Source organism: Felis catus, chromosome B1 (assembly GCF_018350175.1).
Source record: "Felis catus isolate Fca126 chromosome B1, F.catus_Fca126_mat1.0, whole genome shotgun sequence".
In the NCBI taxonomy this organism is placed as follows: Eukaryota; Metazoa; Chordata; class Mammalia; order Carnivora; family Felidae; genus Felis; species Felis catus.
The window spans coordinates 76429048-76442032 of NC_058371.1; the positions used below are offsets into that span (position 1 = coordinate 76429048).

The following is a 12985-nucleotide window of genomic DNA, read 5'->3' on the forward strand; positions in this document are numbered from 1 at the left end:
GCAAAGATAAGTTGTGTTCTTTCCTTTAAGAGTAATAGCCAGAAGTTGCACATACTACTGCCTGTCCTCATTGGTCAGAACTTGGTGACATGGCAGGTAATGTCAAGGAAATCTAGAAAGGAAATTTTTTGCCTGGGTCTCATGTACCAGACTAGAAACTCTATATTATTATAGAAGAAGAAAAAAATGTAAATTGGGAGATGTTACAGTCTGTGACACAGCATTGTAATTTCCCCTCAACTTCACCCTATTAATAAGTTTCTGGTGACTATAGACATGTGTAAGGTCACATTCATTTAGGTTTGGATTCTTAGGGACAAATTGGATACTTTGGGATTAGCACTTTTTAAAAAGTAAATACATTTTTGAAGGATGCATATAAATAAAAGAAGCTTACTCTTTACTTGATTTGCTTTACAAATGAGTAGTCAGGTTCAGAGACAAAATGTGATTTGTCACAAGAAATAGAAAATATCTAGTTAGGGGCATAAATTGTGATTGCACTCTGTCCGAGTTTTCTGCTATACCTTTCTCTGGCCACATCTTTGAGGAAAAATCAGGAAAGATTATATAGAAAATATAGCTTTACTTTGAAGCATTAGAATTTTCTCTGTATTACAGTTTTTCCAGTTTTATAAATCTTTTGAAGAGAAGATAATTATTTTTGGTCTGTATGTGTTTCTTGGTATTCTGAAAATACAAGTGACTTAGATTTAAAATATTTTATTAATATAACCATTGAAGAAAGTAATCATCATGCCCAATTAAAATCCTAATTCAAAACTTGTGAAGGTTGATTTGAATTCTTTGAATAATATGTTTTAAAATTTCTATAATCTTGTACATTAAACTATAACCTATAGAAAGCGTCTTATGCCACCCTGAAGGTTGCTATAAAAATTGTTTATGAAGTTCAGGCCAAGACTAAAATATGTTGAAATGGAGAGTTGTGAAAAATGTTCTGTATAGCATAGGAGACCAAATCATGCTAAAATGCAGAAAAAGACTATACATCAGTTTCTAGGCTACATTATTCAAAAAAATACAACCATAAAAAAGGTAATAAGATTACATTTTCACATTTCACGGCTAGTAAAGTGCATTAGGCTGCTCAGATATTCATAACTTACTATGACATTTGGGAAGATTACATTTTGTAGTGCAGAGCCATTACTACAGCTCAGATAATAACTAGCCAATGCCTAGACTTGGATTATGATCCTTGTCATTGAAAACAAATTTGTGTTTTGAAGGTTGATCAGCTTCAAATAACTATTAGAAAGGGTTAACGTGACATACTGTAGACCCTGTGCATGCTTTTTAGGTATAATAGATATGCATACATATAGTATATCAAATATGCCACACATTTGTATGTACCAATTTCTGCCATCAATTTTCTCCTTGAAAGGTATATTTTATAATATTTAAAGCAATGGAGAAATATTTAAAACACCTGTCTGGATACTGCTCTCACAGTATAAACTCAATTTAAAAGCTGGTGAAATATTTGGGTTTTTTTTGAAATTACTTTAAAAAATTAATTCTGTGGCTTCTTGGAAGGGTGGTTACGGGTAGAAATAAACACAGATTAAAACGAAAGATTGATGTAAGTAATATTAAAGGTGAAGGTAAGGTCTCCTAAGTTAGTTGCAACTAGATTTTTGACTATTTAGACCTGTGTGGAGAATGTCCAAACGTGTATATATTAAAAACTCTCCCTTTGCTCTTTTCCCCCAGATGCTTATTTGACTTTCCAGAGGCAATCACTATTTAATTTTTTTGTTTTAATGCTTATTTATATAGAGAGTGTGAGCATGGGAGGGGCAGAGAGAGAGGGGGAGACACAGAATCAGAAGCAGGCTCCAGGCTCTGAGCTGTCAGCACAGAGTCCGATGTGGGGCTTGAACCCATGAAATGGGAGATCATGATTTGAGCTGATGTCGGACACATAACTGACTGAGCCACCCAGGCGCCCTGGCAATCACTATTTAGTTTCTTGTGTATCATGCTTAGGTAATACTTACATATCCATATCCATATCCATATCCATATCCATATCCATATCCATATCCATATCCATATCCATATGTTTTGCATTCAAATTGTAGCCTACTGTTCACTTTTTTTTCCATCTTGATTTTCTCACCTAAACAATGTATTTTAGAGATCTCTTCATGTCAGATGGAGCTGCCTTATTCTTTTCAGTGCCTGCATCATATATATCATTATATAGTCATATATGACTTTACTAACCATTACCTTACAATGTGTTTTTAAATTTTTTATTTTTTAAATTTTATTAAAAAATATTTTTTAACATTTATTTATTGAGAGACAGAGAGAGAGAGCATGAGCATGAGAGGGGCAGAGAGAGGAGGAGACACAGAATTTGAAGCAAGCTCCATCCTCTGAGCTGTCAGCACAGAGCCTGATGCAGGGCTCGACCCCACCAACTGAGCCGAAGTTGGATGCTTAACCGACTGAGCTACCTAGGCGCCTCACCCTTGTAATGTTTTTTTGAGGGATTGTTTCTTCTATTTTCTGTTCAAAATGTACTACAATGTTCTTATATCTAACATCATTACCTAAATATATCTGTAGAATAAATTTCTAGTTGTTAAGACAGTTATTTGTGTGTGGCTTCTTCTATTTAACATTATTCTTTTGAGATTATTTTTATTTATTTTTCTTTTTCAAGAGGACATTGATGTATATTGGTCACTGTGTCAGTAGTTCCAATATCAAATATTTTTCTCATTTATAGTAATTTTTCAGCTGAAGTCCTTGGTTTTGCAGATATGTATCACATCATCTCAAAATAATTGTAATTTAAATTCCTCCATTCTGATATTTATACTTGTTGCTCCCTTTTGACCAACTCTGTCTTCTGTACCTTCAGAATAATATCAAATGATGGTGATAATAGTGCATCCTAATCTTGTTTCTGACTTTCATGAGACTCATTCCAATTTTCCTATTTGAGCATGATGCTGGCTTTTCAGGTGTGATTGTTATATTGTATTCTTAAAGGAAGTCTTTTACTATTAATAAATGTAATAAAGTATGATGGAGATATTAAACCACCATTTAGCAATGCCACAGTAATAACATTTACAGGTAAGATCCATCAATCAATGCATAAAACTGGAATAAACTGTATTTAGTTGTGTCTGTTATTCTTTAATGAGCTGTTGTATTTTGTTTTGTAATGTATGGTGAAAAACAAGATACTTGTAGCCTCAAGGTGTTTCCACAAGATGAGTAATAATTTAAACATGAAATATAGTAACTTTAAGATGGAAAAAAAAATCTGACAAACACCATCTTTAAAAAAAAATTTTTTTTTAACGTTTATTTATTTTTGAGACAGAGAGAGACAGAGCATGATCAGGGGAGGGGCAGACAGAGAGGGAGACACAGAACCCAAAGCAGGTTCCAGGCTCTGAGCCATCAGTTCAGAGCCCGACGCGGGGCTCGAACTCACAGACCCCGAGATCGTGACCTGAGCTGAAGTCGGACGCTTAACCGACTGAGCCACCCAGGCGCCCCGAAAAACACCATCTTAAACAACTGGTCAAAGCTAACGTTAACCAGAAGTGAGGCATAATGACAATTAGGTCCCATTGAAATGATATGCTGAGTAGGACATACATCACTTCTGGGATATTTTTGCCAAAAATGCATAACCTGAATTTAAACATGAAACAAATGTCCATATTGGAAAAGTCTATAAAATATCTGGCAAATATGCTTCAAAAACATCAAAAACATGAAAGTCAAAGGATGCCTGTGCACCGGTCTCAGTATGGAGAAGACTAGGGCAGGTACTGATTGTGGATCAGAAAAAGGACTTGAGGGCAAGAAGTGGCAACATTTGAAGAAGATCTGTAGATTTGTTGGTAGTATTATATCAATGTGAAGTTTATGGTTTTAATTATTTTATTACGATTATATAATATACTCATATTACGGGAAGCTTGGTAAAGGGTATACAGGAATTCTATACTATTTTGCAGCTTTTTGAATATTTGAGATTATTTCAGAATAAAAAGCTAAAGACAAAACAAGCAAATAATATTCACAAAACCAAATAAAAAAAAGAGTTCATATGTAGTTAACAGAATTTTTGTGTGGATTAGAGAACCAAACATGTATACTTCATAGCCAGGACAGTGTAGCTAGCAGAATTGGCCCAGTCACACCAAGGGGCTCTCTTAGCAGAAGCCCAGCTGTCCTTTCCTAATGCTAGATATTACTGATGATACAAAGAATTATACACTAAAATCTCTGCCAGAGCTTTCCCAGAAGAATCAAATGCTTTTACTACTGTACTAGCCAGGAATTCCTGTCTCCCTTCATGCACATTATTGTCTCATATTGTTCATTTTTCCATTTTTTTATTCCTCTTGCCCCTGTGTATCTTTGGCAGAACTTGGGAGAAACATCAATCCTTGGCTACAAGGAGTATTAATTGATTTTCTAATTCTGAACCTTCCTTGCTTTTCTGGAGTAAACTCTATTTGGTTGTGTCTGTTTTTCTTTTATGAGCTGTTGGATTTTGTTTTGTAAAAAGTTCGCTTTCTTCTAATTCTTGACCACCTTTTGGGTTTAGGAATGCATAATGTAAAACTGAGATGTATTCAGAAAGACAGGAGTGTAGGTGAATCATGTATGTGATGTTTCTGACAGACATTTAAAAAAAAAATCTAGTTAGCAAGGATAGCTCTGCAAAGGTAATTCCAGAAGTAGTTTAATTCCTTTAAACGATGGGGATTTGTTAAAATTTAAAAAATTCTCTGTGGGAGGACACTGAGTGAGATAGCAACAACATGGGGATAGGTCAGTATATCTTTCTCTGGATGAGTTTTTTTGATAGTCTCAATGAAATATATTTTGACTAGTACTTTGGGGGTATGATTATGTTTAAGTTATTCTAATTATTGACAGGGAAAAAAAGGGATCAAAATCAATAGGTAAAATAAACTAGGAATTTGGCAAATATTAACTCTAAGTTCTGTATCTACTCTGAGTGTTTTCCAGCTTTTCATTTTTGTTGTGAGCTGTATTTTGTATAGGTAACAAAGCACCTCTAGGTTGCTATGGGTAGTTCACAGAGTTCATAAGTCATAAATGAAATACTGATTTAGAAGCAGTTATAGAGCTAAAAGTTAGATCTTTATTGGTGTCAGGGCAATAGATAGTGGTTTACCTACGATATCCTGTATTTCTTTTCTGTTGAAAATTATTTCCACTTTTATATTGCAACTCTTGCTTGACTTTGTGCTATCTTAACTTGGAATTTTCTTTAGAAGCTTTATTTTTTAGAGCTGTGTGTGTGTGTGTGTGTGTGTGTGTGTGTGTGTACGCGTGCTTATGAACCCTTTTGTTGTAGAGAGTAGAAAAGAATGTGTATGGGTATGTACTGCCAACCTAAAGCGTAGGAGTGTGCTCTAGTTACATTGAAAAAGCACTAATGCTTTTAATTTTTTCCCCTCTTTTTGCAAGTTGGTAGGAGGGCAGTTTGATTTGGAAATGAATTTCATTATCCAAGAAGGTGAGAGTATCATCTGCATGGTGGACCTCCTAGAAAAATGTGACATTACTTGCCAAGCAGAAGTCTGGAGCATGTTTACAGCGATTCTGAAGAAAAGCATACGAAATCTTCAAGTCTGCACCGAAGTAGGCCTTGTTGAGAAAGTGCTTGGGAAAATTGAAAAAGTTGACAATATGATAGCAGGTATGATTTTTTCTGTAGCACAATGGATGTGAAGAAATAAAGTTTGATTCTTAAATACTATATTTTTCTTATTTAGTAACATTTAAGAAATATTTGAGCATCTAACTTGTGCCTAGAACTTCAGTGTTTAAACTCTTAAATAAGCACAGTATATTTCAGTCCTTTAAGGAATATAAGTTGATTAATTGTTTTGTTGTTTTCTTTTGTTTCCAGATCTTTTAGTTGACATGTTGGGAGTGCTGGCTAGCTATAATTTGACGGTTCGAGAACTAAAGCTATTCTTCAGTAAACTTCAAGGAGATAAAGGACAATGGGTAAAAAAACCCTGAATACCCTTTGCTATTTGAAAGTTTCCCTCTCCTCAAATACATTAGTTGCTTTTAAGCTGCTATTATTATACAGGGGTAAATGTCAAATTGAAAGGAAGAGATCAATCAAAATGGAATTTAGGTCTTTATAGCTACTTTTGCCATGACCCAACACAGGTGTATACTAAAGAGAACTGAATGTTCCAGGCAGGCTCAAACTTGGCCCTTCTTCAAATTGTTAGTCTTCAGATATACAATTAACATTTATTAGAGGAAAAGGGTTAGGATAGAGAAGGAAAAGTGTTGGGTAGTCTGCTTCTCTTTTTTATTGACACGAGTAGTTTAGCTGTAGCCCTTAAACTTGAATAATCCACTCATTGAACAAAAGGTCTGCAGTTAATTGGATCCACCTTCCATAGTTGCAATTTAATGGTCCTTTGTAATGAATGGCAGTAGTGGTCAACTTATTTTGAACTCCAGGTGCCTTAGCAAACTGTTTTTTCCTACCACTTGGTTACTTACCTCTTAGAGGAATACTGGTAAATATTTTCTTCATTTTTTGTTGGATTTCTGGGGTTATTTTAGTGCTCTTTAGAGATTATTGCCCACAGCAACTGATTGCTAATCTAGCTCTGTTGAAATCTATCTAAATTGGTGCTTTGCAATTGTACACTTTAGTTTATTGTGTTACAATGGTTAGACTCTAGCTTCTTTATATCAAGTTCTAGCTCTCTGTCTTTAAGATTTCAGGACTGGGAGCACCTGGCTGGCTCAGTTGGTAGGACATGCTACCTTTGATCTCAGGGTCATGAGTTCAAGCCCCACATTGGGTGTGGCGCTTACTTAAAAAATAAAAAAGCTTTCATCATTGATTTCTTAGCAATTTTATTATGTTTCTTGGAGTGGCTTACCTTGTGTTTATTCTTTTTTGTTGTTGTTGTTAATTTAAGTCCAAGTTAGTTAGCATATAGTGCAACAGTGATTTCAGGGGTAGATTCCTTAATGCCCCTTATCCATTTAGCCCATCCTCCCTCTCACAACCCATCCAGTAACCCTCTGTTCTCCATATTTAAGAGTCTCTTATGTTTTGTCTCCCTCCCTGTTTTTATATTATTTTTGCTTCCCTTCCCTTGTGTTCATCTGTTCTGTGTCTTAAAGTCTTCATATGAGTGAAGCCATATGATATTTGTCTTTCTCTAATTTTGCTTAGCATAATCCTCTCTAGTTCCATCTACGTAGTTGCAAATGGCAAGATTTCATTCTTTCTTGAGTGCCGAGTGGTACTCTATTGTATATATACACCACATCTTCTTTATCCATTCATCCATTCGATGGACATTTGGGCTCTTTCCTACTTTGGCTATTGTTGATAGTGCTGCTATAAACATTGGGGTGTGTGTTTCCTTTCGAAACAGCACACCTGTATCCCTTGGATAAATACCTAGTAGTAGTGTAATTGCTGGGTCGTAGGGTAGTTCTATTTTTAATTTTTTGAGGAACCCCCATACTGTTTTCCAGAGTGGCCATACCAGTTTGCATTCCTACCAGCAGTGCAAAAGAGATCCTCTTTCTCCGCATCCTCGCCAACATCTGTTGTTGCCTGTTTTTTAATGTTAGCTATTCTGACAGGTGTGAGGTGGTATCTCATTGTGGTTTTGATTTGTATTTCCCTGATGATGAGTGATGTTGAGCATTTTTTCATGTGTTGGTTGGCCATCTGGATGTCTTCTTTGGAGAAGTGTCTACTCATGTCTTTTGCCCATTTCTTCACTGGATTATTTGTTTTTTGGGTGTTGAATTTGGTAAGTTCTTTATAGATTTTGGATACTAACCCTTTTATCTGATATGTTGTTTGCAAATATCTTCTCCCATTCTGTCGGTTGCCTTTTAGTTTTGCTGATGGTTTCCTTCGCTGTGCAGAAGCTTTTTATTTTGATGAGGTCCCAGTAGTTCATTTTTGCTTTTGTTTCCCTTGCCTCTGGAGACGTGTTGAGTAAGAAGTTGCTGTGGCCAAGCTCAAAGAGGTTTTTGCCTGCTTTCTCCTCGAGGATTTTGATGGCTTCCTGTCTTGTATTTAGGTCTTTCCTCCATTTTGAGTTTATTTTTGTGTATGGTGTAAGAAAGTGGTCCAGGTTCATTTTTCTGTATGTTGCTGTCCAGTTTTCCCAGCACCACTTGCTGAAGAGACTGTCTTTATTCCATTGGATTGGATAGTCTTTCCTGCTTTGTCAAAGATTAGTTGGCCATATGTTTGTAGGTCCATTTCTGGGTTCTCTGTTCTGTTCCATCGATCTGAATATCTGTTCTTGTGCCAGTACCATACTGTCTTGATGATTACAGCTTTGTAATACAGCTTGAAGTTCGGGATTGTGATGCCTCCTGCTTTGGTTTTCTTTTTAAAGATTGCTTTGGCTATTCAGTGTCTTTTCTGGTTCCATACAAATGTTAGGATTGTTTGTTCTAGCTCTGTGAAGAATGTTCGTGTTATTTTGATAGGCATGTAGATCGCTTTGGGTAGTATCAACATTTTAACAATATTTGTTCTTCCTATCCAGGAGCATGGAATATTTTGCCTTTTTTTTTTTTTTTTGTCTTCTTCAATTTCTTTCATAAGCTTTCTGTAGTTTTCAGTGTATAGATTTTTCACCTCTTTGGTTAGATTGATTCCTAAGTATTTTATGGTTTTTGGTCCTTGTGTTTATTCTTATTACACTTGTGGTATTTGGACATTTATAATAGAATTTTCAGAAAATTTGGAAACATTTTGGTCATTATTTTTTTAAGTGTCATGTTTTTGTCCCTCCCTCCTCCTTCTGGGACTATAATTACATGTATGTTAGCTCTCTTGATAGTGCCCAGTAGGTCACTGAGATCTATTCATTTGTTTTTCAGCCTTTTCCCTTTGTGTTTCATTTTAGATTGCTTTTTAATTACTGTATTTTTAAAGTAACCGCTCTTTTGTTTCTCCTGCAGTGTGTTAATTCTATCCAGTAAAATTTTCAGAGTTCAGATATTTTTATTTCTAAAGATTCTGTTTAGTTCTTTTAATATCTTTTATTTTTCCTCATTATGTTCATGTTTTCCTTTAAATCCTTAGGACTATTGAGCATATTTATAATATAATAGTTGCTCTCATGTTATTTTCTACTAATTCTATCATCTTTATCATTTTCTAGATCAGTTTTTTACTCATGGATTTTGTGTCTGCTTATAGGTCATATTTTCCTGCTTCTAATGCTAGTGATTTTAGATCCAGTGATGTTAGATACACGGAATTGTTCCTGGTTGAGTGCTAGATTTTGTCATATTCTTTTTCAGATTGTTAGACTGTTTTTGTAGACAGATAAATTATTTGTGGATCAACTTTACTCTTACAGACTAGTTTAAAAGTTTTGTTTTGGTCAGGTCTAGATTGTCTGTTATTCTAAGGCTAGTTTAGCTTCCTTATTCAGGCCTGATTCTTTTAGGGTCTCTCTGAATGACCCTACATCTGAGATACGGGGTAAGAGGTAGTGTAAGGCTCTGTGGTCATTCCGCTGTGCCTAGTAGGGTCTCAATTTCTGGCTGTATAGTAGCTGTAAAAATTCTTTGACTTATAGCTTTCAATATCTTGGCCTCACCTTGTTCAGTTTTATGATAGGCATGGATAGTTTGGTATTAAGTCAAGGAGGATTAAGATCAGGTAGATTTTGGAACTTCTTACCTGCATAGCTCTTTTCTCTGTAGTACTCTGCTTGAAGCTTTCATCCTTCTCAGACTACCCCACACTGCAATTTCTGTCTCAATAAGTCAATGAGAACTTCACATTCTGTTTGGTTTTCCTTTTCCTGTGCAGTGGTATGGAAATTGCATCCTGGTAGAAAATCTGGTAATCTCATGGCTCATTTTGTTTACTTTTCTCAAGTAGCAGTGTCTTGAGCTACTTCTTCCATGTCTAAAAACAGTTTCTGTTTCATACATTTTATCCAGTATTCTAGTTGTTTAGGGTGAGTTGATAAGTCTAGACCCTGGTACTGTGTCATGGCCAGAAGAGAAAGTACAGATCTTCTTTGACTTGCAGTGGGGCTCCATTTTGATAAACACATTGTAAGTTGAAAATGTTAAAAGGTGAAAATACATTTAATACACCTAACTTATCAAACATCATAGCTTAGCCTATCAGAACACTTATATTAGCCTACAGTTGGGCAAAATCATGTAACACAAAGCCTGTTTTGTGATACAGTGTTGAATATATCATGTAATTTATTGCATACTGAATTCAAAGTGCAAAACAGAAAGGTTGTGTGGGTACAGAATGGTTGTAAGTGTATCGGTTGTTTATCCTTGTGACTTTGTGGCTGGCTGGGAGCTGTGACTTGTTGCCACTGCCCAGCATCCCGAGAGAGTATTGTGCTGCATGTTGCATGTCACTGCCTGGGAAAAGATTAAAATTCAAAGTTCAAAGTACTATTTCTACTGAATGCATATAGCTTTCACACCATTGTGAACAAAAAAATTCTATGTTGGACCATCAGAAGTCAGGGACTGTATATATACTAGTTTCATTTTAGTTTGATTTATATTCAGTGTCTTTATTCTGAATATATAATGAGTACATTTCTGTTGGTGAATATAGAAAACTCTGAGAAAATAGCAATGGATATGAATAAATGTGTATTTATAGAGATAGAAACCCAACAACCAAATAAACACAAAGTCAGTAATAATTAGAGATGTTCAAATTAAAACAAAATTGGTATGTTACTTTATGTCTTAGTGTTAAGGCTTATAAGGTTGGATAATAGCAAATATAACTGGGGGGATAGGGTTATTTTAAACTTGTGTTCTAGTGGTTGGAGTAAACTCATTTAGCCAAACTTGAGTAATCTAGCACTAATTAGTTGCATAAATTTATACTCAAATCCAGTGACTTAGTAATTTCCTCCTGAGTGGGTGTTGCATGAAATTCTCACAGTTTCATAAGGAAAATACACTTGAGGATGTTCAATGTTCACATTGTTTTTGATGGCACTGAATTGTCACCATAGGGGTTTATTGTTACGATAGTAGATAGATTAAATGTATTGGATGCATAGAATAGATTATTATATGGCAGTTAGAATCAATGTAAAAGTTAATATGAATAGATGCAAGAAGCAGAAAGAAACAGATTCATATATCTGACTAAAGATCCTTTAAATTATGAGGATCACACAAAAATACTTTTGAAGGAACACATAAAAAGATTAAAGATATTTACATAGTTGCTTATGTGATTGGGAGTAGAATGACAATAGGTTTAGGGCATAAAGGGAAAAATAATGAACTGTTAATAAAAGGATCAAGGCCTTGGGGTGCCTGCTTGGCTGATTTGGTGGAACATGCAACTCTTGGTCTTGGGTTGTGAGTTTGAGCACCACATTGGATGTAGAGATGACTTAAAAATAAAATCTTTAAGGCCCCCCCCCGCCCCGCAAAAGAAACCCCGAAACATACAAAACCGAGCAAGCTTGCTCAGTCATTAACCATTCATAGAATGGTTAACACTATATATATTTTTATTTTTGACTGCAGCTGATTTTGGTTATTTCATTTTTATTGATTTAAAAAAATCAATATGATTGTATACTTTCATAATTGTGTGGTGTCGCTAATTGAAAATTTCTTGATCACTTAATAATGAAGCTTTCCAGTTAACATTTAGGTAAAAGATTGCTGGACTCTTCTGGATAGTCATGATAACTAAGAGCATATACCAAATAAGATGAAAGCAAGCCAGTGATTTCACTTGTGGTTTGACCCTGTTTTGAACTTTTAATGGAGAATGTACTACACTTTATCCTATTTACTTGTAAACTGATTAAAATGATAATGTATATCTGATCTTTGCTTTTCCTTATAAATAAGCCTTTTTATTTTAGTTATTGGTTGTTTTGTGTATCAGAGGAGACTTGTGGGTCAAAGAGGCATTAAATAAATGTAATGTTAAACTTTTTTACATGCTATATAGTTAAGGTAATATTGGAAATATGATAGGGAGCTTGGATCCAGTTTCAGAGGTCAGGGAAGACTGCCATAAGGAAGTAACCATTAAGGTCAGCTCTAAAAGATGGAGAAGATTTATATTTAGTTAAGAGGGGAGGGAAGTAGGCCTAGTGAGAACATTTTAAGCTGAAGGAATAGTTTGTGTTCAGGCCCTGTTGTTAGGAAGAAGGCAGAAAGGGCTTTGTGGATGGAGTGCAGAGAGAGAGGAAGATAGAAATGCAAAATGAGGCTATTGAGGTAGATAGAGTATCTTGAGGGCTATGTTAAGAGTTTTGACCCTTTAAAATATACAAAATAGACTTTTGTAAAGTCTATTTATTTATTTTGAGAGAGAAAGAGAGGGAGAGAGAACGCCAGCGGGAGAGAGGGAGGGAGAATCCCAAGCAGGCTCTGTTCTCACAGCACGGAGCCAGATGTAGAGCTCGAACTCACGACCTGAGATAGGACCTGAGCCCAAAAAAAGAGTTGGGCGCTTAAACAACTGAGCCACCCAAGGTGCCCTAAGGGGGTTTTGGTCTTTATTTTAAAGACAGTGAGAAGCTATAGGAGAGGTAGCATAATAGGTGAGAGTGTAGTGATTTAAAGTATGGGCTCTGAAGTCAGGCTGAGTTCTGATCCCAGCTTTGCTACTGGCTAGTTATGTTACCTTCGAAATGTTCCTCTGCCTCTGAGTCCTCCTCTATAAAATGGGATAATAATAGTACCACCCCTAGGATGGTTATAAGGTTAAAATATTTTTATTGTTTCTTTAAAAACAGTCTTCAACAGGGTAATATAATAAGCATTATTTATTTGTTAAATTTAAAAAGTGTTTTAAAGAGAGATGGGTGATGGGTTGATGTAGTTTGTAATTTTAAAAGGTAATTTTTGCTGTAGTGTGGAGAAGTTTCAAGTGTCGGGTGCTATTGGC

The 12985-nt window shown here is 35.4% G+C and overlaps 1 protein-coding gene across 6 annotated transcripts in view; it reads left to right on the forward strand.

Annotated features, from left to right (window-relative positions):
* LRBA (LPS responsive beige-like anchor protein) overlaps positions 1 to 12985 on the forward strand; it is a 775946-nt gene that overhangs the window by 83841 nt on the left and 679120 nt on the right. For all 6 annotated transcript variants that reach the window (XM_023252764.2, XM_045056857.1, XM_023252765.2 and 3 more), the window contains exons 3-4: positions 5509 to 5740; positions 5954 to 6054. In XM_023252764.2, the coding sequence (XP_023108532.2) occupies positions 5509 to 5740; positions 5954 to 6054 (333 nt within the window). The remainder of the gene's footprint in view (positions 1 to 5508; positions 5741 to 5953; positions 6055 to 12985) is intronic.